The 27,373-nt window shown below is 46.6% G+C and overlaps 1 protein-coding gene, 1 long non-coding RNA gene and 1 other non-coding gene across 4 annotated transcripts in view; 2 read left to right on the top strand and 1 right to left on the bottom strand.

Annotated features, from left to right (window-relative positions):
- Positions 1-11,813: 11,813 nt before the first annotated feature.
- LOC131556304 (uncharacterized) lies at positions 11,814-14,600 on the bottom strand. The gene is made up of 4 exons (XR_009274598.1): positions 14,370-14,600; positions 14,073-14,170; positions 13,151-13,287; positions 11,814-12,303 (listed from the first exon to the last, which is right to left on the bottom strand). It is a non-coding gene; the product is annotated as an uncharacterized LOC131556304 (long non-coding RNA).
- A 3,273-nt stretch (positions 14,601-17,873) lies between these two features.
- TRNAS-AGA (transfer RNA serine (anticodon AGA)) lies at positions 17,874-17,955 on the top strand. The gene has a single exon. It is a non-coding gene; the product is annotated as a tRNA-Ser (tRNA).
- Positions 17,956-18,086: 131 nt separating this feature from the next.
- Positions 18,087-27,373, top strand: part of HS1BP3 (HCLS1 binding protein 3) — a 56,756-nt gene continuing 47,469 nt past the window's right edge. Inside the window, exons 1-2 of one of the 2 annotated variants that reach the window (XM_058801790.1) lie at positions 18,087-18,139; positions 23,905-24,070. In XM_058801790.1, coding sequence (XP_058657773.1) covers positions 18,096-18,139; positions 23,905-24,070 — 210 coding nt within the window. In that variant the 5' untranslated portion in view covers positions 18,087-18,095. Of the gene's footprint in view, positions 18,140-19,516; positions 19,558-23,904; positions 24,071-27,373 lie in introns of those variants that run through there. The other variant, XM_058801791.1, reaches the window with a different exon arrangement.

Below are 27,373 nucleotides of genomic sequence, written 5' to 3' on the forward strand. Positions count from 1 at the left end.
TTTGGCGGGGGGAGCTGCGTCCCACAGCCCCGTGCCAAGGCGTCACCCACAGCCTGGCTGTGTTTGACTTTGGAAGGTGACCCCAGTTCGGATGGCGGGAGGTTGGGGGGCACCACCACCTCTGTTTGCAGGCGTCAAATGTCGGAGCGGGGACTGACCGGGAGACCACCAAAGACTGCACCGGGAAACTTCTCCCCGTATTGGAGCGGGTCACTCAGCGCCCCGTACTGGGGCGGGGGTCCCAGTCCTACACTGGAGATGGGGCTGTCCCGGCTCTGTTTCGAACGGAGGAACCGCACCCCATGTTTCGGGCAGACCCCTTTTCCCCGACACTGACCCGCGGAGGTGATGCCGGCGGCGGGCCCGGGCCGGGAGCGGCCGGGGGGAACCGGAGCGACCCGCTGTGGGGCGGCCCCGGGGCCCCGGGCTCCCCCCGCACCGCTCCGAGATGCCCCGGGCTGCCCCGAGCCTCCATCGGCCCCGGTAATTCCGCCTCGGGAGTCCGACACCGGAGCAAAACAAAGACCCAGCCGGGCTGCGGGCTGATGTTTTCCCTCGCGCGGAGGGTTTCCTTGGTAAAATTCAGATGTTTCCTTGGGTCTCGATTAAAATAACAAAGTGGGGTATTTACTAGGATGTTATTTCAAGTCTCTTAAGTCCCTGGTTATGTCTGTTGCGATTTCTCCACAAATACAAAAACAAGCGCTGCGATGATTTATTTGAAGGAATGTAGGTGTTTCGCCAAAACAAACATGGCTTTTTTTTTTCTTCTCCCCCCCGAAACAATCGCTTCTCACGAGTATTTGTCACTGCAGCCTCTTGGATTTCTTTCTGCTGTAATTTTACAGGTGTCCTGTCACCGCATTGTGAGCAGGTTTCTAATGCCAACCAGCGGCTTTGCTCGGTATGTACACACACACTGTGCAGAGGCACGGACGGCATTCCCAGGACACCATCCCAAGAAAACCCCACCCCAACAAATTCTTGTCCCATGCACGCTGAATGGCCAGGCCTGAAGCCATTTGCACACCTTGCACAGCACTTGTGGAGTCTGCACAGCCTTTGCACAGGGCTTGCACAGCCTGCCCATGGGGTTGGCATGGCTTGCATGGCATTTGCACACCCAGTGTGTTCACACGGGGCCTTGCACACACCACCCCCTCCCCAGCAGCTAGTGACCCCCGGGAGCCTAACCCAGCTGGGGCAGGAGGCAGGGGAAGGGCTCGCAGAGGAAAGCTTCATTAACTGTTATTCTTCTGTCAGCCCCTTTTTAAATCCAGCCTGATGCTGTTCAGATAGTAAAGGTCATTTTAAAAAACCATCTGACAAGACCTCCCAGCCCTGAGGTCTCACTCCCCCCTGGCCAGGGTGCTGAGGCTCCACTCAGGAGCCCTCCCAGAACTAGAACATGGCAGCACGGCTCAGGGCATCTCTTCCCAAAGATGGGAATGCTGAAAAGCACTGTCTGGTCCTGTCCCACTTAATCCCACCTCAAAGAGCAGCCCCAGGCTCCAAACTGTGCTCCTGATGCTCTCACTGCAGCACATGGCAGCACTCAGTGCTGTCCAAGGAAGGGACCAAAAGGGTCAGCAAAAGGATGGAAGGATGGCGGGATGAGAAGGACTGTTCAATGGGCAGACAAGTCTATCCATAAACCTACAGGCTTCTTGCAATGGTTTCTGGAGCATCCTGCCTGGAACCATTTCACACAGTCAGTTTTATGGGAAACATGAAAGGGACAAAAATGGTGAGTGTGGGCCCCAGTCCTACAACCCTTCAGCCTCAAGCTCCAAAGTCTGCACATCCTCCTGCAGGTTGGGGTGCATGTTCCCACCCCACAACTGTGGAACCCCAAGCTCCACTAAATTCCCTGGGACTGGAACTGTCACTGTCACTGCATTTTTGATCTGTATGTTTCAAAAATTAAAGTTACATTGATGCCACAAACAGCTGTGCCTCCTGATTGTTCTTCCCCCACAACTTTTTTTGCCCACAGACTAGTCCTTTTCTCAGCCCCCAGTGTGGGCACCAGGGCCAAATCCCTGCCTGCTGTGAGCTGGTAGAGCTGAGCAAGGGGTTCCTGTGCATCAATTTGCACCACACCATCCTTGTCCCTGTGTGCAGCTGTCCCCATGACAGTCTTGTGCTGCTGGGTGACAAGAGGCAGATCCCTGTGCTCATTGTCTGTATGGAGACCCAGACACAGGCACACAGACCCCCACACAACCCCAGTGACATGGACACATGCCTGTGAGCACCAGAAGGCACATGAACACACACACACACACACACACACACACACACACACACACACACACAGGTACCCCAACCCAAGCAGCAAATCCTGCCCAGCTGAGCCAGAGGGAAGATGTGAAACCCCACAGCTCATCCTCCCAACCACACAGCATCTATCGAGACACACAGGCACTGATTTTCCCATCTGTTCTCCATTGCAGCCTCATTTAAACCCTTTTGGGCTTTCTTGAATTTCCATCAGCCCAGCCCAGACCAGCTGCAGGACCTTCCCAAGCCTCCCGAGCCCTGCACAGCAGCACAGCAGCTCCTGCCCCCAGTCCTTCCCTGTGCTGGGGATGGGCTCCCTTCTCTCCCACTGCAAAACTTTTGTGCATAATTTCACCCTGGCAAAAAGCCACTTTCTACCAGCCCCCTTCCAAACCCAAATTAGCACGCTGCTGCAGCAGCAGAAATTGGAGAGGAAAGGCTGCAGTTTTATTTTACAACTCAATTAGCAAGTTTATATAGAAAAAAACACCCACATAACTGAGGGAGATTTTCTGTCCGTTCAGCTTCACCAGTAAATAGACTGGTTCCTCCTAAGGGCACTCCCCACTGCTGTGGGCACAGCAATGTGCTCCTGCCCATGGGGCCCCTCAACCAACGGGCTGATCCTGGCTCCAGCCCTGCTCACTTGCTCCATCTCTCTTTGCTTTTACACTTAAAAATCCTCTGAGTATCTCCATCATGGGCTGAAAACACAGTTTTGAGACTGTCCTGACACCCTGTTCACAGAGTATTAAATCAGAAATGTGCCAAAACCTAAAATGAAGGGCCACATTTGCCTCTATTTTTTCCCTAAGAACCAGTCCCAAGGAACATGAAGCCACTGGCTGTATGCCCAGGAGGGATCCTGACTCCTGAGACATCTTGCACCCGGTCCCACCACAGTCTCTCCTTGACCAATAGACCCTTCTGGTCAGATTTCTGAAAAGAAGGGGACAGTCTTCTCACTAAGCCAGTTTTCTTACTCAGAACATTTTTTGCATGGTGGTTGCTTCAGAGTCAGATAGAAATCATTCCTGCCTGGCTGACACTTGGGCTTGTCCCCTCTGTTGCAGTCTCCCTTCCTGAGCTCCCTATTTTTGTGCCCAGCACTTTCCTTGTCCTTCTGCATTGCCCATGGCAGCTGGGTACCTTTGTGTGCGGAGCACTGGATCATCTCCATGCTCAGGGGTTGAGTCCTGGTCACGGTGAATCACCCTGCCATGGCTACCTGCTCTTGAACAGCTGTGGGCAAGAGCCCAGCCTGGCAGAAGGGCTACCCTACTGATGCTCTTCAGCACAGGAGGGAATTTGATTTAATTAGAACCACAACAGGCATGGAAGACCACTTCCCAAAGTAGGAAACTGAGGCAGAAGGGAAATCCTCAAGGAATAACTATGTGCCTCATGTCTCAGCTACATTCCCAGAGCTCTGCACCTTCCCTGTTATCAGCCCTTTCTGATGGAATAGAAATAAGCTGCAGTGACAAACCCCCTCCACACCTCAAAACTGGAGGTGTTTGCAGCTGTTAGCTGAGCCAGAGGGGCTCCATCAGATTTTCAAGTCTTGAGCAAGTTCAGTGATCAAACCATTGATGCCAGTGGCTATTTGGAAGAGTGTGTTTTCATGTAGTGACCACACAAGAAGCCTCTTGGGGCTTCACTTAACAAATGTCTTCTAGCGAGATGGCTACAAGTGATGGCAGGGCCAGCTCAGCAAGTAGCTAAGCAACAGCAGCGTTTTCTTTCCAAATCTTCCAGCAACTCCTTCCAAAACTTACTTAAACTGAGGCCAAGCTGAATTCTTTCTGATTGTCTGCTCAGGGATAGCCAGGGAAGATAAGACAAATCAAGGTACAAACCCCATGCATGAAACATCAGATGGATTCAAGGACCCCGTAGGCTGCTTTGCTTCAGGCCCAGAGACCTGACGTCAGCTCAGTCTGGCTGCCTAAAGCTGAGCTTGTCTCACTTCACTTTCTATTTGAGCAGTTTGAGCACTGAGCTCTACCTAGGGGACAGGAAATGCTTTGTGGAGAGTTCAATCCTTCTGGAAACAAAAAAGCTTCTTGAAAAAAGCTTTCCAATATCCCCTCAGGGAAAATTGTCCTATTCAGCATCTGGTTGACAGGGTCTGGCATGAGCCACCTGAAAATAGTGAGTCAAAACACAACTGAGCACTCAGTCAATTAAAACAAATTTTAAAAGCTGACTCTGCTTTTTGAAAAGTGCAGAGTCAGCAAGTAATTTGTCAATGCACCAGTCACAGATGCTGGATCATGGTGATGACTCACCACAAGTGTCCTCATGGTGGTAGTCTAGGCCAGCATCTGGTTGGAAGGGGTGGGATTCACTTCATTTTGGGTTCCTTTTCAGTCTAACTAACCACCTTCTTCCCATTACTAGTTCCTGGAGGGAGAGCAGTACCTCCAGAAAGCAGCTCCTGCAGCATGAACACAGAGCCCAGCTGAGATAGCTGCCACAGAGGTCAAGAAAGCTGTGAGCTGTCTCCTCCCACCCCTGGATGAACATGCTACAAGGGGAAGCACCGTCCTACAGCTCTCCTCAAGCTCTGCTCCATGATTCCTTATTCTTATGTATTAAATCCTTTCACCTCCACTCAGTCTTTTTTTCTCTCATCAGTTTCCCACATCACATCCTCCCCAGTTTCTTGTCCTACAGCTCCCAGTCCCTTTGTCAAGGCTCCTGAGATCTGGGCGCATCAGGAAGGAGAAGGGGACACCTGGCTGGGAGAGTATTTGCCAGCAGATACCTAAGGGAACACCAGGAAAGGAACAGAGTACCTCACCCTGATCTTTCCAGCTCCCACCTCCTCCTGGGAGACTCCTTCTCTGCCCTCTCCCCATCCCTTCCAGCCAGTGCTGCTCATGACTGCTGTGTCAGGCTCACTTCTCTGCCATTTCAGACAGAATTCCTCCATACCAAACCAAGTTCTTTGCTTTCCATTGCAATGCAAAGTCTTACCACCAACTCCAGTTATGGGTCATAACTCAAATAATAACTCCAGTTACCTCACTCATAACTTTCTGTGCAGCTGTTCACCACTATAGACATGGAAGGAAGGTGACTGGGGTTTTTTCTTCCTCCTTTAAGTTATCCTCCTATCCTTTGGTATTGTTGTTACCTTTTTTCTCTCATTCACTTCAGTGTTCTAATCCCATGCTTTTATTTTCTGCCACAGGCCTGACAAATGGAACTAAATTGTGGCAAATTTGGTTTCCTGGACAGTTACTGGGGACACCACCAAGCCCTGGGGGTTGGCTGAGGTGTGCAGATGGCCAGAGCAGACCTGCCACCCTCAGCCCCAGCCCAGCACTCCTCTGCGCCTGCTGCTGTGCTGGGCTGTGAGGAGGAGGAAGAAGAATGGAGGAAGGTGGGTGTGTGGGTGGGGGGAAAGATGTGGTGAAAAGTTGTGTTTGATTGCAGCTTTGCATGGTCTGCATCACTCCCATCAAAGCTTGTCCCTGACCTCCCTGCCAGGGCAGCATGTCCTTCCATGACACATGTGGGGGCTTTGGCCCCACAGGAGAGATGGATCTCACCTGAGGGGCCCCACAGACACCAGCACACGCCATGGGGCAAACTGAGCAGCTCACAAAACAATTCTTACCACTGATACCTCCTGGTCTCCTACTCAGTTCTGCACTTTAAGCCCACCATTTCTGCTTTCCTTTTCCATCTTGCCTTTTCCAACTTTTTCTAAACAAAAATCCATGCTGTGTGCCTCTTTCTCCTTCAGCTGCCGAGCAGCATGAGAAGCTCGGAAGAGAACGCATCCCACGGAGCCATCGCCCCGTCCCAGCTCAGCAGAGGGGCCGGGGGCCGCGCTGGGACCGAGCATCCTCTGGAAGCGGGCATTCCTGGGAAGGGCTCTCCCAGGGCAGGAGCACCATCTCCTGGAGAAGGGATTCATAGCACTGCGGCTCCGCGGAAGGCGCTTTCCGAGGCGCGGGTGGGATGTGGAAGGCACTCGCAGTTCGGAAGGCACCCACTCCGGTTTCTCTCCGCGCAGGCTGCGAAATACTCATAAAGCAACCCAGCACAAGTGTGTCCTGTGTAAAAAGAGGGGAGATGGAAAACTGGCGGCAAATGGGAACACATTTTGTGGGCACACCCCTTTTTCTCTCTGCTCTGCATTAGACAGACTTGAGTGTGAGTTGCAGGATCAGGTGTTAAAGTTTTTACTATGGGTATGTCAGGTGAAGTTGCATTTTATTTCACATTTGAGACTCTGTCTCAAACAGTCACCAAGTTCATACAAAGAGGAAATCACATATTGCTTAAGGAAGGGTCCTTTGCAAAGTTTTGAGGTGTAACATAGAACAAGCTTTCTGCCTATGTATCTTTCCATTGGTAAATGCAATAAAAGGAGATGTGTGCAATGTATTACATCCTGCAGCCCCTGCAGATTTATTTAGTTTTCCCACTAAAGCTAAAGGCATGCCTCTGGACAGGGACAGCTGTATGGATGGAGCTGGTGACACACATCAGTGTGGAATGTCAAGTGCCCTGTTGGGCATGACCTTGATTGTGTGTTCACAACTGCCTGTCTCAGCTCTCTGCAGACAAGCTGGTGTAGGCTGACATCAGTATTTGGGTAGCATCTGTTTGTGCCTCAATAAGAAAGGCACAGACCTGTTATTTATAGTAGGACACAAAGAGGATCCTAGGGGTGGAGCACCTCTCCTATGCAGACTGGCTGAGAGAGCTGGGGCTGTTCAGGCTGGAGAAGGCTCTGGGGGCACCCACTGCAGCCTTACAGTACTTACAGGGGGCTTACAGAAAATAAACAGAGCCATTTTTTATATGTGTAGACAGAGACAGGACAAGGGGAATAGTTTTAAACTACAAGAAGAGAGATTTAGATTTGATGATAGGAAGAAATTATTTACTTGAGGGTGGTGAGGCACAGCCACAGGTTGCCCAGAGAAGCTGTGGATGTCCTGTCCCTGGAAGTGTTCAAGGTCAGGTTGGATGGGACCCTGAGCAACCTGACCTGGTGGTGGAAAGTGTCCCTGCCCATGACAGTAGGGGGGGAGAACAAGATCATATTTAAGGTCCCTTCCAACCCAGGCTTTTTTATGATTCTATGATTTATATTTAATGCAGGCAACACACTTGCTTTGCCTTGCCCACTTGTCTGTCCTTACCCACCAGAACACTTATGCACAGGTTCAGGCACCTGAGACAATACCAGATTCTTTAATGTGAATATATGGTGCTACCTGAGACATCCAGACCTCCAGCTGCTGCCTCAGAAAAGAGGGGGGGCTTCTAACCTTCTGCCTCCTTGACCAGCACGATGTCTATAGACCTTTTCCTAAGGTCTATAGACTTAAATGATTCTGTGAGTCCTGAGTATCCTGCAGAGAAACCCCAGGTACTTATTTTAGCACCTGAGCACGTGACCTTTTAAAAAGATCATCAGAATTTAGTAATTTTTTAGGAAAAAAATAAAATAAAATGGGACTTTCTGGTACTAAAGAAATCCTTGAAGAGCACAGCACTGTGTGCGGGTCACTTCAGCAGTGTCCAGGGAGCTCTGCTTATTTCTGTGGTTCACACATTGATCTCAAGGTTAGTAAGTCAAAATATGCCATTCTGGGCTCCTTCATCTGTGTCCAGAAGAAAAGTACAGCTCAAAATACTTAATATGACTGAGTCCTGTATGAAATGAAATGAAATTAAATTAAATTAAATAATTGTTGGGAAGGCAGCTGCTGATTTTCTAACCAGCACTTCACACTTGGAACATGGAGATGTTAAATTCTGCTTCTGTCCTTTCTGTGGGGCCTCACCCTGCATGCAGATTCAGTCTTGGCTGACAGTTTTCATAAGAGTCAAAGGCACAAGGATAGTTAAAGGTTTTCCTGGGCCTTGATGAATTACCAATGTGGAAACTGCAAATGAACCCAGATCTGAATCTTCTCTGCAGCTTTTTCCTCTGAATCTTCTCCACAGTTTTTTCCTCTGTACAGTACTGGTTTGTGGATACAATATTTATAAGACAGGTTATGAATATAAAAGCTCATGAGCTCTTCAGGCAGACATAATTGTGCAAGTAGAGGTAGCCACTTGGGCCACATCTATACATGTACATGAAATGTTGGTAGGAACACTCATTGGTACCAGGGTCACGTGCTGTGGATCAGCCTATGTCCACATGGATAAACTCCCATCATCTCCAAGACTGATGGTGATGTACAAGCTGTCAGCTGAGAAAGGTCCCCAGCCTGCTCCAGGAACTCTTCATCAGGGTCTGAGTCCAAAAACACACCAGAGACCCTCATAACTCTGTGACAATGCTGAGCTGGCTCCCTGGCATTATTAGTTTTATTGTGTAAATGAAACACTGGAGACCCTGGAGATCAGGGCGGGGTAGCTGACAGGCTTGTGTATAGAAAACCTAGGTCATTGTCAGGATTGTCTGTGGCACTGCCTTCATTCCTTCAAAAGCTGATTCCAGCATGGCTGGGCTGCACCTTAGCCAGCCAAGAAACAGTGGCTTTGCTTGTTGGAAGAAATGTCTGGGTCCATGGTATTTGGTGGGGAGCTGAGAAGCTGCAGCAAGAGCAGTGAAGAACACTGCCTTGGGAAGGGCTGGCAGGGATCCTGGGGCAGCCACACTCCTTCCCACCTTAGTTTTGCCCTCTCTTTTGCAACAAGTCCCTGACTGCTGTTGTGGGCAGCTTGGGAAAAGGACTGAGGAAATACTAAAGTTGTATTTACAACCTTGCACAGGACTGGAATGGATGTTCCTGGCGGAGTGTCAGAAGGGAAGAGCACCTTCCATGCAAACAGCCTTTTTTTTCAGTTCCTGCATTTCCCAGTGAAAATACTTCCCAGTTCAGCACTGCCCAGACCACTTCCCCTGACTGTGCAATGCTCAGGTAGCAATTACCATTCTGGTTTTGTAATTGTAGCTTTGAATGCCCCAGTGACTGATTCCAGCTTAGGCTCCATCGTATGAACGAGGAATAAAAACAGCTGGTTGTAGGACCAGCTTGAACAATGTGCTCTCCCAAGGAGACTTCATTTCCATTCTCCTCAGGATGATTGTTTCTCTCACCACGTGGTGGTTGCTTCTTGCACTAGAGAAAACTGAAAACTTGACTCATGAGAAAAATATCCAAAATGTTTGCTACACCACTGTACCCTAAAAGGCTACAGCTCTTTCTGGGGACATTTTTCCCTCTGTTGTTCTGAAGCACAATCACCCACTTCTCTAAAACCTCCAACACCCACGGAGGGCCACTTTAGTGTTCACTGTTTTGAAGGAATGTGATAAAGTATTTAGGATAGATTTATTTCACTTGATCTACAACATGAGATTTGTTAGACACACATCAGCTGTGCCATTCCTTGGATCAGAAGTTTTCCTTTTGTCTATTGACTACAAAGTCAGTCTACCAGATCAGCACAGAGCAAGATGCTGTGCAGGTCAAAATCTAATTTAAAGCAAGAATAATCTCCCTGTGTGACACTAGATAAGCAAGTAGTTACTGCTTCATAACACCTTTACAATTGCAGCCACAAATATCTTAATTAAAAACCCATGAATGTAAATACCATGTCCATATTACCCAGAATCTGTTCGCCACTTTCTAGGTAAGCATCAGAGCATCTGACTCAAAATGCTTGTTGTAAAGTATCTGTGGGCTAAACTCAGCTCCTGAAAGAAACAGCAATGCCCTGGAAAGATGCTCACCTTCCTACTCCAGCTGTGTATGAATGGCTGGTTGATGAGATGGGTTGTACTGATGGTGCTTTGAGACAAAGGCATCTTGCAGATCTCCTTGGACAACTGAGTCACTCTGTCCTGGCTTGCTGTCACCTAGAAAAGGTTGGGCCATTGAATTGGCTCTCATGGCATCTGCCAAACTAGTTATCTTGGATTGAAAAAAATGCAGCAGAACCAATGAGACTCAGTTTACCAAAAAGCCTGCATTGTACTTGTATTTTATTTCCATCACATTGGAGGTATATGAGAAGTGGCTGGTGAGCCAAATCAAACAGGTATCTGCTGAGTTTATGCCTCAGCTTTTCCCTTAGAGGGACACAAATCCTGGCCTCTCACCTACTGAGCTGCCAGGTTTTTACAGTGGTTGGAGGAGCTGAAATTTGTCCAGCCATTCCCTCCTGTGTTGTGCTTGGTTAAAATGGGTCATTGAGTCACTGCAGTGTTTTTCAGTGGGGAGCAGCCACAGAGACTGGCAGATACAGGGAGCAACTGACAGAGCAATGGCACACACCTTTTTAGGAAGAGGTGCTGAAGAATAACATACTAACACCCCTTCACCTCCCAGCCCTTTTTGTTTTGCTTGCTAATTCCAAAAGTTGAAATTTTTCCTTTTGGGAGAATTTCAGTTAGGTCCAGAATCACTCATAAAAAATGGAGCAATTGTTTCAACAATGACCCTGAAATGTTTCCTAATTTTAAAACGAAATCCAGGAACAAAACCTGGCCAGCTCTGACCAGGATGGCTCACACTGTGCCCTGGTGGGCAGCTTAGCAGAGAAGCCTGGGTCTCCATCACTCTCAGCCTTTACACTTCCTTACACAGTCAGGAATCTGCATACAGGGAGTCATTTCCGCACTTTCACACGGTAATGAGCAACCAGGAGCCAACACCAAAACCAAGCAGGCCTTGGGCTCTTGCTCATCTCCAACTAAATAACTTAGCACAAACATAAACACCTCCAGAGCTTATTTGGTGGGAATGAGGGAAGTGATGGTAAAATCCTTGGGCTTCGGTCAGGTGTGTGGTGAAGACAGACTTGAAAATCTTGGCAACATATTTAGGTGGAAACTTGTGCAGTTATTGACTGTTCCTTCACTTTTCCTGGACTGGGGAAATACTTTCCATTGCTGCTATGCAAAGACTTAACTACCCAAAACGTATGGTTTCTTTGGGGGAAAAAAAAATTAAAATCACTGTATCTCTCTACTGTAGATGTGGTTTTTGAATAATAGAGACAACTTTCTGCATTTTAGGGTTTGGTTTTATTAAACTAAGGGAAACCAGGAAATCTCATCTTTTCTTCCTCACTGGCTACCATGAAACTGATCCATGATTTACCTAGTACCCCCAAATTTAAGAGAGGTGGAATTTTAATTCCAGGGCTGCAGCAGGTCAAGAGCCAGGCTTATCTTTCAGCAGGGATTACCTATGGTTTATACTAGATTATTCCTGACATGTGGCTCATCATATTACAGGTTAAATGTTTAAAGCAGGGAGGAAAGCATGAGGCATAATGAATAACAGCTCTATAACTCTGCTCCTTTCTCTCCAGAATAAATCTATACTGAGTTTAGGAGGTGTGTAGATTAAAAGACTGCCATGACAGGCTATCAACAACCTTACCACATCATATAACAAGAGTGAACTTTAAATCTACCATTTTGGCTACCTTTGAAACTCACTGAGAAGCCCAGTCCTAATATAAAATCTCCTAGTGGTTCACATCTGGGTTTTGTAATTGTCATCTGAAAACAAATAGTGTTAGGAGTGATAAGTGAGTGATCATCTCACTGGACTCTTAGCACAGCCTTTTTCAGTAATGAAATTATATTGCATCTCTCCCAAATCAAGGCTGGAAAAAAAATCCATGTTCAGCTTTTAAATTGTGTTTCCATAGCTGATTTATTTTGTTTTTAAATATGTTCATTTGCCCTTGCTTTTTCCCCCACATTTTATTTACTATACCCTAAGCAGGGCTCTGATTTCCCCTCATCCTGCCATGATTACAGCTAGAGTCCTCTGCCAGGGATTCAAAACTTGGTGGACAATTTCCTCTGGGCTTATAAACCCACTGTTGTTCTCCTGCTGCTTTGAGGAGATGAAAAGCAAATCCATGAGCTGCCAAGAATCACACCCAGGCAGGGATGCAGTGCTGCAGGAGCTGGTCCCTGCTCAGTGTACAGGAGACAGACATGACCCTGGGATGAGTTCATGGGGTCACACCTTGACCCTGATGGAGACCCTTCATCTCCCCGTGCCCCTGTGAAGAACAGAGAGGGATTAAACTGTAGGGCTGCAGTCCATTCACATTGAACAGAATGAACAGACCCCAGCCACAAATCAGTCAATATTCTAACAGGCTCTGAGAGGTTTTTCTTCCTTGCTTTAACCCTTTGTGGGACCTCAGTGCCTGCTGGAGATGGCTGGTGAGCAGTCCTCGAGCACAGGTGGCAATTATTCCCCTTTTTCATACCACTAAGTCCCCTGGTGAGGCTGGTGGCTGAGAAAACCCCTCTGGGCAGTGTGTCAGTGTAAGTTAACTATTTGCTTATCAAAAGTAAATACAGACATCAGTCCTAAGTGCAAACACATCTCTGACTGACTTTAGCTCTGTAGAAAATCCCAGTGTAACTGGTTGTGAGCACAAGCTGAGGGTTACCCTGGAGCTGGTGGGATTGTGTGTGTGAGTGAATGGTGCCAAACAGGGGTGGGCAGCGGGCTCCCAAAGGGGGAGTGCCACGGTTTAGCAGATGCTATGAAGAAAATTAACTCTGCTGCATGCAAAACCAGCCCGATGAGACTCAGCTGGGGACTGCAGTCAGCACCAGTGCCCGTCCCGTGTCCATAGGTGGTATTTGAGTGCTCTCTAGTGGACAGAAAACGGATCAGAGGCGAACAAAACTGATATGCTGTCCCTGAGCCTAAACACTCTCAGCTGAGTGTCTGAGCACTGGGACTGTAATACCCACACACCATGGGCCTGTGCCAAGCGTCTGAGAGCAGGATTTGGGAGGGGGTTTCAAAGCCAGGTGTCCCTGATCTGTGACACTTGAGGACAGAGGTTTGATGAGAGAGCAGTGCAGGGTGGCAAGGGATGCCCACCTCACCTGGTAAGAGCTGACTCACAAGCACAAGAACCACCTCCAACCCTTTTCCACTCCTTTTCAGTGCTTTTCCTTGAGTTGAAGCAAACACCTGCAGTTCCTGCTCTTGTGTGTTGTCAGCAGTTAGAAGAGCAGAGGTACTGTGGAAGGAGAGTAGAAATATTGGTCGTGGAAGGGAAGAAAGAAGTGGGGGGAAATTATATAAACTCATTTCCCAGCTGCTGCTGAGCCTCAGGAGCCCTTTGCTCTGAAAGCCCTACCAGTGCTGGACATAGCAGCTCTGAGGGAAAATATTCTTGTTTCATAGCACAAAGTGATAAGCACTGGGCAAAGTGGAGACCTAGACTATGTCAGTGTGAAAAACCAAGGTTATCAAAAAGTCAGCTCAGGACACAAGCCATAAAATAGTTATGTAGTAGGGTATCCCAGACCAGCAGAACCATACTGCTGAACCCAAATGTTTAAAAGGTGTCCCAAAATCATTACATTTATAAGGATATTGTATTGCAGTTGGGATTTACTTATAGTAGGTATCTGAGTTTTGAGTTCTAAGAATAACTAATTTTCCTTTTGATTCTGTGAAATGACAGCTAAAAGATTTCTTATGGTGGTGGTAGTAAAACCAGAAACAGACACTTGACTCATGAAACAGCAGCACCTCTAGTTAAAGAGGTTATGTGCTCTCCCCACAAACTCTTTGTTTAAAACCTGGCTTCTCCATCACCTCTGTGTTAGGAGAGATATCTTAGCCTTCCTGGACAATACCATTTTCAGCATGAGTTCCTCTTACATGGATACTTCCTAATGCTCAGACATCTGGAAGACAACAAAAACCTCCTTCAACCTCCTATTGAGCTTAACTGCTTGTCTCCCACTCATTCTTTTCTTTCACTTCCTAGAAGCTTTTGACAGAAATCAGACTTACCTTTTCTTGGAGTATCTTCTCTCACTTGGAGCAGTCATCTTTGGCCTTGCCTCATTTATGCAGAAACCACAGAGGGTCTAGTACAGTACCACACATACCTGCAGTAAAAGAACATGCATTTCTATTTAGGCAGTCATTCTATGCAAATTAATTAATAGTTTTACTATAGAGGTTATGCATAAATTAGGCTAGTAAATACAGACTGCATGAATATGCTGATTGAGTTTGTTAAGGGTATGGAAAGAAAAGAAAAACAGAAAAAGAATGGATAAAAGTAAGTCAAGCAATGTACTATACCAGTCAGTACTGCAGAGCTAAGAGGCAGGAAAAAAAGCCACAAATCCCAAAGAAAATAGTCCTGAAACTTCAGAGAGTTTCTTTGTCTTTCCTTTGCTCATAAAGAATTTAACTGAGGCAGAAGGGACCATGAAAAAGAGAGAAATAGCTGAGGGTAACCCAAGTAGTAGGTAAGAAAATGTAAGTTTACAAGTGATGATTATTATTGGTATTGGTTCTCAGATTCTTTGGACATTCTTGTAGGGGGATAGAACATAAGTAAATAAAGGTAGTATAAAAAGTAATCTTACCCCCTAAAGAGTTGCAGCTGAGCCAATTACTAAGGATTAGGAGCAGGCCTGATGTTAGCAGGCCGCAGCTGCAGCCAGTCAGCAGAGTGTTATAAAAGAGTGGATTGGGTGGCTGAGGGAACTGGAGTCAGTGGCTGCTGTGAGGACAAGGAAGAGTCAGTGCCTGGAGGAGCTGTCTGCGAGAAACGTTAGGGAGGTACAAAACTCTGGCAATATGGAACCCTTGCAATGTAATGTAAAAGAACAGTTGTAATATAATGATAACAAATGGTGACCCTGATGTGATTTGGGAAAAAGGACTCAACTACTAAACTATATAACCCCCATGGATTTGGGGAAACAGGATTTGACTATATGACCCTGTGGATTCAGGGAGAAGGACTTGAATACTAAACTATTGGTAAAATATATCAATTACAGCTATTAATGTTCGTTAAATATGACTATAAAAGGTTTTGAAGATAAGTACTTTGCAAACTGAGAAAAGCTGCAAAACTGATCTAACGTTTTGAAATAGATGTATTTGTACTATGATATGTTGTTTGAACATTTGTGTAACTCTTAGTTCTAAATGAAATATATGAATGTGTGATAATGTTAATTTATTTGAATATGTCCTTCTAGAAATGCTGCAACTCTGTAATTAAAAGAAAAAGGGGGAATTGTAGGAGGATAGAATATAAGTAAATAAAGGAAGTATAGAATGTAATCCTACCCCCTAAAGAGTTGCAACTGAGCCAATTACTAAGGATTAGGAGCAGGCCTGATGTTAACAGGCTGCAGCTGCAGCCAGTCAGCAGAGTGTTATAAAAGAGTGGATTGGGTGGCTGAGGGAACTGGAGTCAGTGGCTGCTGTGAGGGCAAGGAAGAGTCAGTGCCTGGAGGAGCTGTCTGCAAGAAACATCAAGGAGGTATGAAACTCTAGCAATATGGGGTCTTTGTAATGTAATGATAATAGAACCCTTGTTGACAACACATTCTCCTATAGGCTTTCCCCTGCAGGTTTCCAGTGGATAATTGAGTAAAAAAACTGGTTAAGTGGAAGAAACTTTCTGTGTACCATCCAAAGCAACATGGGAATCAAACTTCAAGTATTCTGGGAACTTGCTTTTCAAAGAGGAAAATTGATGCTTAGCTCCTGCAGATAGCTCTATTGGCATGTTAGTTTTCTACTGACAGGTTTGATCTGTGTCCACCTTTGAGGCAGAGGTTCACTCTTCACAGTCACCATCTGAACAAAGACCCTGCCCTAACCTTGTGGGAAAATTGGGTGATTATTTCCACAACTTCAGAGGTTAGCACCACTGGCGCACTTGTTTTATTCATATGTTATGATGATATGGGCTGTGGAGTTATAAAAATGCCCTGTATGACAGGATTTGTTAGGAAATCAGGTAAACAGGCTGAGTCAAGCGCTCAGACTTCTCCATGAGTGCACAGACACAGCATACACAGCCTCTCCAGGACACAGAGTGGCAGCTCACCAGGGCCAATCAGACACTTCTGTTTGGGGAAAAAATCCCCAGCTTTTGGAGGCCTCTTCACAGGCACTTGGCAACTTCTGGAAGGACACTGCTCAGTGAGCATGACAAGCTTCAGCGGGAGCTCATGGGCTCAGGTCCTGCTCTATTTTTGTTGTCTCAGATAGCAAACTGCCAGCTGCTTACTCCTTGTTACTATCTGAATAAATTGCATTATCCACGAAGTCAAATGGGAATAAAAATGCCATTAGAGAAGCAATTTGTTTAGCCATAAACCTATTCATTATAAGCTTTCAGGAGCTCAACCCCAGGGCTTTTTAACCCTTCAGAGGCCACATGAGAACAATTAATGTTCCAAAAGCACTTTCTGGTGGCTTGCAGCATTTCTGGAAACGGCAACTCCTGTGCCAGAAAGGCTGCAGCTGGGTGGTGGTGTCTACACTCTGCTTAACGAAAGGTTTGTAGTGGCAGGGAGAGAAAACAATGGGGATTTAGGAAGGGACCCCACCTATGAAGTCTCCCTTTTGTTTTGACTCTTAGGTTTCATGTTCCAGATTTCTTGTTTCACCACAAGCATCAAAAGATTGTTTTGTGTCTGCTACTTTGGATTGCTCTTGATTTTGACATTTCCATCACTCCCAAACTCCTCAGGGTGAAAAGTCTCAATCTACTCACTAGGTCCTCTTTCAAGGGCTGCTCCTCTCTGGGGACACTGCTGCACACCCAGTTGAAGTGCTGAGCCTGTTTGGAGGCTGGCTGCCCTGATGCAGTGTCAGCATCTGTTTTTTATCACTTTTATAATATTCCCTGGCTGTGGTTTCTGCCTGTCCAGAGAAGGACAGCAGAGCTGGTGAGAAGGGTCTGGAGCACAAATGTGATGAGGAGCAGCTGAGGGAGCTGGTGGTGTTTAACCTGGAGAAAAGGAGGCTCGGGGGGAACCTCATCACTCTACAACCACCTGAAAGGAGGATGCAGCCAGGCAGGGGTCTCTTCTCCCAAGTAACAAGTGACAGATGAAGACAGAGCCTCGTGTTGCACCTGAAGAGGTTTAAATTGGATATTAGGAGAAAAAATTCTACACTGAAAGGGTCGTCAGGCATTGGGATAGGCTGTTCAGGGAAGTTGTGGAATTGCTGTCTCTGGAAGTGTTCAAATAAACATGTGGCTGCAGCACTTAGGGTTATGGTTTAGTGGTGAACATAGTGAATGGGTAAACGATTTGATCCCATGATCTTAGAGGTCTTTTCCAACCATAACAACTTGTAATTCCGTGTTCCACAAAGCTGTGCCCGCTGCGAAGCTTTTTTCCAGGCACTTCCCTGCAGGAGCCGTGCCCGGCAGCGCAGAGAGGCCGCGGGATAACCAAGGGCCCAGGTACGCTCAGCAGCCTACAAACAAACCCGGGCAGCCCAGCCGAGCCGCGGGTGCCCCAGAGGCGGCACAAGGACCGGCTGCTTCCCTCTTCTTTCTCAAAATAAACTTCAGAACACGCAGCCGCTCCGAGGCGTGTGGCCGGGCTGCGGGGGTGGCCGTGCCTCGCACCCGGCTGGCGCTGCCTCGGGAAGCAGCGCCGTCCCCATTGTGTCAGCGGGAGTGCGTGCGAGCTGTTTCCCGTGAGGAGGAAGAGAAGTGTCCGGGCATTCACCGAGGTTTGGGGGAAGTTCGGGTCTGGGAGGAAGAGGAATGGCGGGGTGAGTTAGTGGGCTCACGCGGCCCCCCTTGTGCCCGTCGGTGTAGTCGTGGCCGAGTGGTTAAGGCGATGGACTAGAAATCCATTGGGGTCTCCCCGCGCAGGTTCGAATCCTGCCGACTACGAGCCGCGCTTCTCTTTTACTCCCCGTGCTGGACGTTTGCCCCCCCCGCAGCTCGTTTTGCACCGAAGCCGGCGGCGCCTGACATCCGGCAGGACGGCGGGTCCGGCCCCGGGAAGAGAGGCGGGACCTCCTCCCGCGGCCATGGAGCAGCGCGGCGCGGCGCCCGCCGTGCTGGCCACCACCAGGTACCGTGAGGGGACGGGCCGGGCAGCGCCCCGCGCCCCCATCGGCCGCGGCGGGGCATGCCGGGGGGAGCGGGCAAGGAGAAAGGGAAGGGGAAGTAAAGGAAGGAGCGGCGGAGGCTGAGAGGAAGCCGGGTGGTGCTGTGTGGATTTGCGCCGGGGCACGTCAGATGTTCACCAGTTTTCCTGCATTCCACAGCCGGGGGGATCTCTGGCCCGTCCTGTGTACCCTCCCTCTCCTCTTGTGACTGCTCCGCGTCCTTTGCCGTCCGCTCCGGCGCAGCTTTGGGTGCTGTCGCCCACCGGACACATCCTTGCTTTGTCGGGGTTCGGAGATGGGTGGGCAGGAATAAGAATTTATCCTGCGGTGTGCGGCGGTGTCACAGTGCTTTGGCTGGTGCCCATGCCCGCTGCTGTGCCCTGTATTCCTGTATCCCCTCCCTGTGTCCCCGCTGGCCGGCAGCCCAGGGACGGGCAGAAAAAGAGTTTATTCTCCTTTCCCACCTCCTGGAAGCTGTCCCTGCGTGGTGCAGGGGCGCTCTTCTCCTTTGCGTTAAGTGTTTAAGCCCTGTTTCTTCCTAGGTGTGGTAAAGGAATCCTGATGAGAAATACCTCAAGAAGAAAATGCTTATGGCAATCTTTTATAGGGAAATTGATGGATCTCTTTCTCTCTCTCTCTTTTTTTTTTTTTTTTTTAATCTCTATGAGATATTTGAGACCACATGAAAGCAGTTTCCTATCAGATGAGACATGAGAAGCAGAAGTGTTGATTCAGCAAGGTCCTTACCTCCTAGGACATAAATAATGATTATTTCAGTCGATTTAACTTCAAAGTCATTATTTTAATCCTGAAATATTTGGCTGTATCAGCGATGGACTTTCCTTGAAGCAGTGGCCTTGAACCTTCAAATGTATCTAATGTGACTAACAGATGTTTTGTAGGCCTGACTTTATATTAAAGTTTAGCCTTGGAAATGGAAATTGGAACACCTGGATTAATTTTACAGTTGTTAGATTGAAAGACCCACTTGCAAATTGTCCCACCGAAGTTGGAATGCTTTCAGTGATAAAATTGGACATATATGCATGTGTGGGATTAAGACTTTAGCAAGTGGACATACTTTCTAGCTTCTGTGGTGAAATAGCTGTATAGTTATGATGTTTTCCACATACTTGTTTTGGGAATAGGATTCCTAGTTGCTGTGGTAATATAAATCATGGAATCACAGACAATGCCGAGTTGGATCATGGAGTCCAGTTCCTGGCTCGGCTCAGGACATCCAAGGATCACACCATGTGCCTGAGAGCATTGTCCAAACACTTCTTGAACCCTGTCAGGCTTGGTGCTGTGATCACTTCTCTGGAGAGCCTATAAAATCTGTGTGCTTGTAATTAGACCAGACAGAGAAATAAACTATTTGGTGAGTACTTTCCCTTCACCTAATAAATAAAACTAGTTGTACTTTTTTTTCCTCTTCTGTGATGACCAGGGATGTCACAATTTGGTCCCCTCTGGAGAGAGGTTTTTGGAGCTGGGTGCTGCTAGCAAAGCTGAGTTTTTCAAGGCAGGAAGCACAGACTCTGCTCTCCTGGCCATACAGATGCTGGAATAAATGTTTCTCTGGTCACAGCACTTGCATCTCTTGTTTTACTTTCTTTCTGGAGGTGCCTATTAGCTATCCCCCATGTTGGCCTTTCAGCACAGAAAGCAGATTGATTAAAATACAATTAAATAATTATATGCAAATCAAAAATCCAGGAGTGAACACCCAGCTCTTCCATGGGCTGTGGAAGCTGCTCAGTTCAGCTGACCTTTGTAGTCTGCACTTCCTCTGTTCTGGGCCAGTCCTGCATGGTCTGATTGTGCAGTGCTCTGATTCACAGCAGTGCTGCTTGTATGAATGGCCTCCTTGTATTGGGTGAAGTGATTCCTGTTAGGATGGTTATCCATGTGCCCAGGTCTCTGGTGAACTGTCTGTTTTGTAGACAGAAGTGTAAACTGGAGATAAGCTAGATTCAAATAAAGAGTAGAAGCAATAAACCTGTGTGTCCAAGTTAAACAACCAGTTTTCTCCATTTGCTGCTTTTTTTTTTTTAAGATACAAGTGCAAAAATAATTGATTTTATGTGAAAGATGCAGTGAAACTATATTCTGTCTTGGGGTTTGCAGGTGCTGATTCTGTTTGAATAACAATAACAGTATTTAATTAGTTAAAACATTAGGGTGCTTATTTTGAAGGCATTACAAGAACTAGGGAGCACTTTGGATAGTATGCTCTGTTTGTCTCAGCCTCCCTGCTGGTTTCTGTTTGTTTAGAATCAGTTTTATATTTACAAAGAAATCCCATTGCTATAGAAGATAATAGGGTTGGGTTTCCTGTAGGAGATGATGATAAAAATGATCATAAAGCCTAAAGCAGACAAAAACTTAGCTTTTCCCCCTCCCTCTAATAATTTTCCATGACATTTTAGCACAGACTTCTAACAACTTTAAAAGAAAAACCCTGGGTATAGATGAAGTACTTACTAACTTCATTGCAGTTTCAGAACTCTCTAATACAGCAGCTCTTGCAGTGAAGTTGTCATTGTGTCATCTCAGAACATCTGTACATGGTTGCTAAATGCCATTGAGGATGGTTCGCTGGTCATTACTCCTTTTATTTATATTAGAGGTGAAAAGCAGGTTAATTAGTCATTTATACTCTGTGTTAACAGAAGTAGAATCACAGACCCATTTGAGATTGAAAAGACCTTTAACATCATCAACTCCAAGCATTAAACCAGCACTGCCAGGTCCACACTAAACCCTGTTCCCAGGTGCCACATCCACACATCCTTTCAAGGACTGGTAATCACACACTTCCTTTGGTTTGTGGGTCATTTTTAGTATGAGTGACAGACCTTTTGGCTGCCATAGCTGCAGTCACAACCTGAGTGACTACGCATCTGGAGAGCTGTTAAGATCTGATTATTGTGATTATTAGAGAGAGATACTTTACCCAAATTAACGTGCAAATGAGATCATATGCTAAAAATCAATAATGCAGATTTTATTAAGTGAAATGTGTGAGAGACAAAGACACAGGGTGGGGGGAAAGGCAGAGAGAACAATTAAGTAGAAAGATCATCACTAGCCTTGTGGATCCAGCATTGTTTTGTTGGTCCTTCTTCATCCTTTTTGGTGGTAAGGGTCCCACAAAACATACAGTTTAATGGAATGGGTTAATATACATTCAGGTATAAATAGGTATGCCCAGGCACCTCCCCTTCAGGGTGGAGTTTTGCACTGTCTTTTGCTACACTGTGAATCATGTACAGTCCTCTGATGGAAAGACCCAGAAATAAATCTAGGGGTGCTTTGGGTGACTTTGCTGGTTTATGACACCTTTTAAGACATGGCAGCTGCCTCTCATGCCTGTGTAGTTGAGCCTGCCATGCCCCATCAGAAGAGATAAAAACCCTCAGGCCTCAGAGTGTGAATGCTCTGTGCTCAGCGTGTCTCTTCTTTGGAGTCATTGGACTATGGTCTCCTGCAGTCCAGAGCTGACCTTCAGCACAGTTCTAGGCTCTTGTTTACCTCTCCTTAGGGTTGAGATAACTTGGACAACAGTACTCCCAAGTCCCCATCATGTGGCTTAATTTACTGTCCATATTTCCAGGAACTCACAGGGGCAGATTTGGGGTGGAGGCATTGGTGGTTGCACATGAGGAGTTGCTTCTTTGTTCAGTCTGCCAGAGTGGGCAAAGTCCTTTGGTGATCTTAATAGTGTTTAGGGCTACTGTGAGCTGTAAGTCTCTTCTAAGAGCATATCCTCTGCTGCAGGTATATTCTAAAAACGTCCAGATCCAGCTGATGTTACTGGCAGGTGCCCTTAGAGTCAGCATTTTGGCTGCTACTGAAAGAGGCAGAGTTCCAGCTGATGGTTGTTACTCCCAGGTCCCACGGGCTGCTGTGTGAAAGCCAGGGACCTGTGTATTCACACATGGGCACTACTGGTCCTGTGTTTTAGAGCCAACCACCTGTAACAGAGAACAAAGTTTGTCTGGATGTGTAGAGTGAAGTCCTTGACTGGCAGAGCATGGGAACAGAATCAGAGCAGACAGAATAGCATCATCAAATCACCGGAGATGGTAGGGCTGTTGTTAAAGCCCTAATTCTTTAAATATGGCTTGCAAAGAGGATTGGGTACAAAACTGAGTCTGTGTCCTTTTTTATTGTTATCCTATTTATCAGGAGCTCTCAAGGTATTCTCTTTAAAGGCTTTTTATTCAAGCTTTGGATTAGAGATTCAGAGATTGTCTTGGGGAAGCTCAAGTTTCATAAGAACTGATCAAGTTTTGACATGATGAGAGGAATCTTTTGAAATATTGTTTGAAACTAGATTGTTTAAGCCTCTTGAAAGTGTATATTAAGTTCTGTGCATTGTGTATCCTTAGGTGAAAGGGCACTTGTGTTAATGATTCTAAACTTCCTGTAGGAAGAGGTTAAGAATTCCACAAGAGTTCTGCAGTCTGCAGGAAATGCAGGGAAGATGGAACTTGATAATCCTTATGGTTAAAGTTTAAAAAGGCAGAAAAAATGTTTAATAATCCTAGTTCAGTTTTCTTTTAAGTGGTCCCTTCTTTTTTCTCTAAAAAACACTCACTCACACATAGGAAGAATGTACGCAGAGATGTGTTCAGAGTGCTGTGGACAGTGAACTTCTGATTCTGGCAGAATACCCAGCGACAGCAAGTGGTCTGTGGCTTGGCATGGGGTAACTTTGGGGAAGGGATCTTTGATCAGTTTTGGTTTTCAGGCTGTTGAACCAGACTGTTTATTTCATTAAATGTACCGACCAATGCTCTAACAGCAACTGCTTGGTCTTACTCTTGATGTGTGAGCACTCTAATATGACCTGGCATTCCTCTTGAAAAACATGTTATAAATATTTTCATGTGGTGCTCCAGGGGGAAGGTGGCACCATAGTTCTGTGGATCTGAAGTGGTCAGGAGGAAAAAAAATGCATTGAGTAAACTGCAGCAGCAGCACCCCTGTTGCATTTTCCTCCAGGAGAAGCCATGGGTGGTTATGACTGCTGGCAGCTCTCAGAGGTTAATGCTGTGGTTGTCTACTTTAACTGGATATGAAAGGACTGGTAGTTTTCCTCAAAGACCTTCACAAGTGGAAACTGCGTTTGGCCCATCAGTCTGCTCCAGCACTTCCCTTGTATTCTGGCTTTAATCCATTTCCCTGGTTGGCTCTTCACAAACCTCAGGTTGTCTGTGTTCCACGGAGCTCCTTGTTTCTTTCGTGGCACCTTCAGGTATTTTCTCTGTCATTTCTAGGAATGTCCTTAGATAAAGGAGAGGTGGGTAGGACTCAGCATGAATCACTATGAACAGACTTTTGTCTCAAAAAAACTTGATGAGAGATCAGGTTGATCCAATGATGAGAGATCACTCGGTCTTCTCACCTGCCATGCTGGGCTGAGAGCACTTTCAGCTCCTGCAGGTAAAGTCCCATTCTGAATGAATCCACATCTCTTCACAGAAATGTTGTGTTCCTGGCATGTTGCCTGCATGGCAGGTGCTTTGTGATGGAATATAGGAAACAGGCCATGTCCCAATTAGTCTTGTTACAGAGTAGGAGGTGTTGAGGGCAGGGTCTGTGTGATGTCCTGTTCCAGTGAGAGCTTTTGCATTGATTTTCTTGAGCTTGTAACTGGGAGAGGGACAGCTGAAAGTCTTTGTGCCAGTGCCTGAACTCTGTGTGTTTTCTCCCCTAGGCCAATACAGAATACACACACGGGGCTGGATTTGTCCGTGCCGGAATACCAGGAAATCCGTGGGAAGATGATGTCTGGCCATGTCGAATATCACATTGTCGTTGTTACCCGACTGGCTGCCTTCAAATCAGCAAAGCACAAGCCTGAAGATGTGGTTCAATTTATGGTAAATATTTCATCAGACCTGTGTTAGTGATCACTTTCTTAACCAGCTTTGGTTATTTCTGCCATGATGCGGCAGATGCTTCATCATCAATCCCAGCCTCTCCAGGTCAAGGTCCTTGGAGGACAACACTGTCTGTACCATTTCTGCAATTCCTATTCCATTTTGGATATTACACTGTAATTGAACTTTTTATTCCAGGAGCTAAAAGTGATGATGGCTGTTGTTGCCTTTAAGGCATTTTTCATTATGGATCAACAAATAGAAACCAATTAAACTTTTTGTAAGTTCTGCTACAAATTAGTTTCTCTAATATATGTATCAGTACAAGACTTTTTAGACAAACATGAAATAAATATATAGTAGCTCGTTTGAATGGGTCTATTACCTGGACACAGATTTTAAAATCCTTCGTAAGAGAGGTTTACAAGGAAGCGTCCATATAAAACATTATTTAGCTGGATTGTCTTTTTCCCTGTACCTGCAGAGTAAAGGTTTGAAAGCACAGCACGTGACTTAAACCAGGTGAAATTAATCTCATCTGTGGCATGTGCACATCCACTTAAGCTGTTGCCCCTGGGACTATCTGTCAAGCTGATGGGAAAAGGTGCATTTAGGGTGTTCTGTTTGATCTTCTTTAGCTGCTTGCTGAAGCACTCCCAAGAAGTGCATTTCTCTGTCCATTGACCATAAGGGGACACACCTTGTTGCATGCTGTGACCATCTGCTCTTTTCAGATGTTTTGGCAATAACTGTAATGTCAGAGTGATGTGAGTGTGTGGTTACCTTGTAGACCATGACCCTGTAGTGTAACTCACACTTCATGGAAGATAGCTGATTAAAGCCTGTTTAAACAGTCTGATTTGCAGATAAATATCTGGCAGTGTTGTAAAGAAATGCTTTACAACAAATGAGATCTCCTGCATTTATTCCACACCTTGTGCTATATATAACCATGGTAAAAGCAGCAATGCTGGCATAGGAGTCTGTTCTGCTCACCTTGCTCATCCCTGACTGCTTGTTCTCACTCCTGCAGTGTTTCCTTTTGTGTGCCAGTGTTATGTGGCTATTCCATAACGTCAGCTGAGAAGCTGCTCCTGGCTAAAAATGGGTACTTTGGGGCTTGTTATTCAGTACTGATTTACACCTATTCCTTGAGCCTGTGACTTGGACAGTATCATTATAGTCTGTTTTAGGGCAGGGAAGGGCCAGACAGGGGCAGATAAGAGACAGAGATGTGCAGTTGCTTTTTTTCATGCAGCAGTGCCTGCTTATATTATCTAATTTTTCCACAAAGCTCTGTGGAAGAAAGACTCTGGCTACACCTGAGGTGTTAAACTGGGCTGTCATCATCTAACTTCATTTTGTATAATTTCAGAACAAGTTGATAAAATCAGCTTGTCTGTAAAGAGGAGAAACAGACTTTGTACTGCAACCCCTCTGCTTGCTGAGGTTGTCTGTTCCCATGTCTCTCTGGGAGGATTTTCAGCACTCAGTTGCTCTTCTCAAGTGAAATGAACCTTCCTGATTTCTCCTCTGGTGAGGTCTCCTGACATTTCATTCTTCATGAAGAAGATAACTGGTGGAGCCTGACGAGAATAACATTTATCTCATCAGTTACATTTTTTTCAGCTGACTAAATGTGATATATTATATAGTTTGTTGTGTGAGAGTAATTTAAAACTGTGAGCTGGGAGGTTGAGGATGGATGCTTTCCATCGATTCATTCCGATGAGTCTTGTCTGTGTGTATTACTGGAGGGAACAGAGGCATTCACCTGTCGTAACTTATCTCTCTGGAAGTTGGATATTTTAATCTGAGTCTGTCCATGCTTATATGGTCAGTGGGGAGGAGGGGAGTGATGTGACTCATCCTCTGGAAATGTCTCTCTTCTTTGACCATAAAGGGAAAGTATCTACATTGTAGACAGCTGCAGTGGGGGGCTTCAACTCCAGGCTGAAATGTGTGAGGGTCAGTAGAGTTGCACACAAATCACTGTGCACTTGGGGGTGCCCTGGCATTTTCCACCTGGCCTTCAGAAATTATGGGTTTCCTGTAAAATCTTTTGTGGTATTAGCCTGCTGCACACAAGCTCTTTGGATACTCCAGAGCATCTCAGATAGCATGGGATGCCTTTTTCTGGGCAGAACAGTCTGCAGATGTCTGTGTTTGGTTTTCTAAACTCCCATCCCCATCAGTGCAGTGCTGTTGAAAAGGATATAGGTGAGCATCTGTGGGGTGGGGGAACCCACTTTGCATAACATAAATGTCTTGCCCCATTTGAGAAACCCTAAATTACCGTAGGTGTGTGCTCAGGGCTGGCAGGAGTGACAGAGGACATAAAGGCATTGGCACTGCCCTGAAACAGCCAGGAGAATACATGCAGCATCCAAGGTGCCACTGGCTGCCTGTGTTCAGGCAAGTTGAGCTTCAGTCACATTTCACCAAAATGTCATTTTACAATGACTGTCACGGGAGCTGAGATAACTCATGCATGTAGGCAGATGGCTTAACCTGGAGAGGAGTGCCAGTCCTGTGGCTGCTGGGGAAGGCAGGTTGCACCCAGAGTGTCTGTGCAGTGCCCTGTTGTGCTGGATGCTGGAGCAGCACGAACAAGAGCTGTGACCCTTCCCCAGAGTTGCAGGGAAGTGTAAGAGAGGTGGTACCTGAGGAGCAGCAGAGGAGAACGAGGCTGCAATGGGCAGCAGATCTAACACATCAAATTTGTACACAAAGCAGAGTGAGATGAGACATCTGAAGGAGGAAGAGGAAACTACTATGTGCCTGTTCTGGAGCAGAATGGGAGAGGAGCATCTTTTTTTGCTTTTTTTGAAACTGCCGAATTGGAGGAAGGAGTCAGTGTCACAGCGCTGAGGTGACACGTAGTTTAGAGAAGGCAGGCAGGTGTGGCAGGATTTTCCTTGTCTCTGGATGCTGATTTTTGGATTGTCTCTGTTTTGGCCAGCTGGGGAGCCAGGTCTGTGTTTTGTGGCTCCTCCTTGCCCTGTTGCTGTCCCTGAGGCCTCAGAGGAGCGGCTGCTCCCACCCTGCCCTCGGGGCCTGCACCTGAGCGCTGGTCAGTGGGACCAGCGGCTCCAGCAGCCTCTCTTTTCCCTGGGAAAGGCTGGTGAGCAAGGCAGAAGCATCCTCTAAGCTGGCTGTGGTCTCCAGGATCCAACCATAGGATCATTTGGGTGGGAAACAGCCTTTAAGATCCTTGATCCAGCTTTTGACAGATCACCACCTTGTCAACTACGCTGGAGCACCAAGTGCCATGTCCAGATGTTTCTTGAACACCTCCAGAAA

Source organism: Ammospiza caudacuta, chromosome 3 (genome assembly GCF_027887145.1).
Source record: "Ammospiza caudacuta isolate bAmmCau1 chromosome 3, bAmmCau1.pri, whole genome shotgun sequence".
NCBI classification, from domain to species: domain Eukaryota; kingdom Metazoa; phylum Chordata; class Aves; order Passeriformes; family Passerellidae; genus Ammospiza; species Ammospiza caudacuta.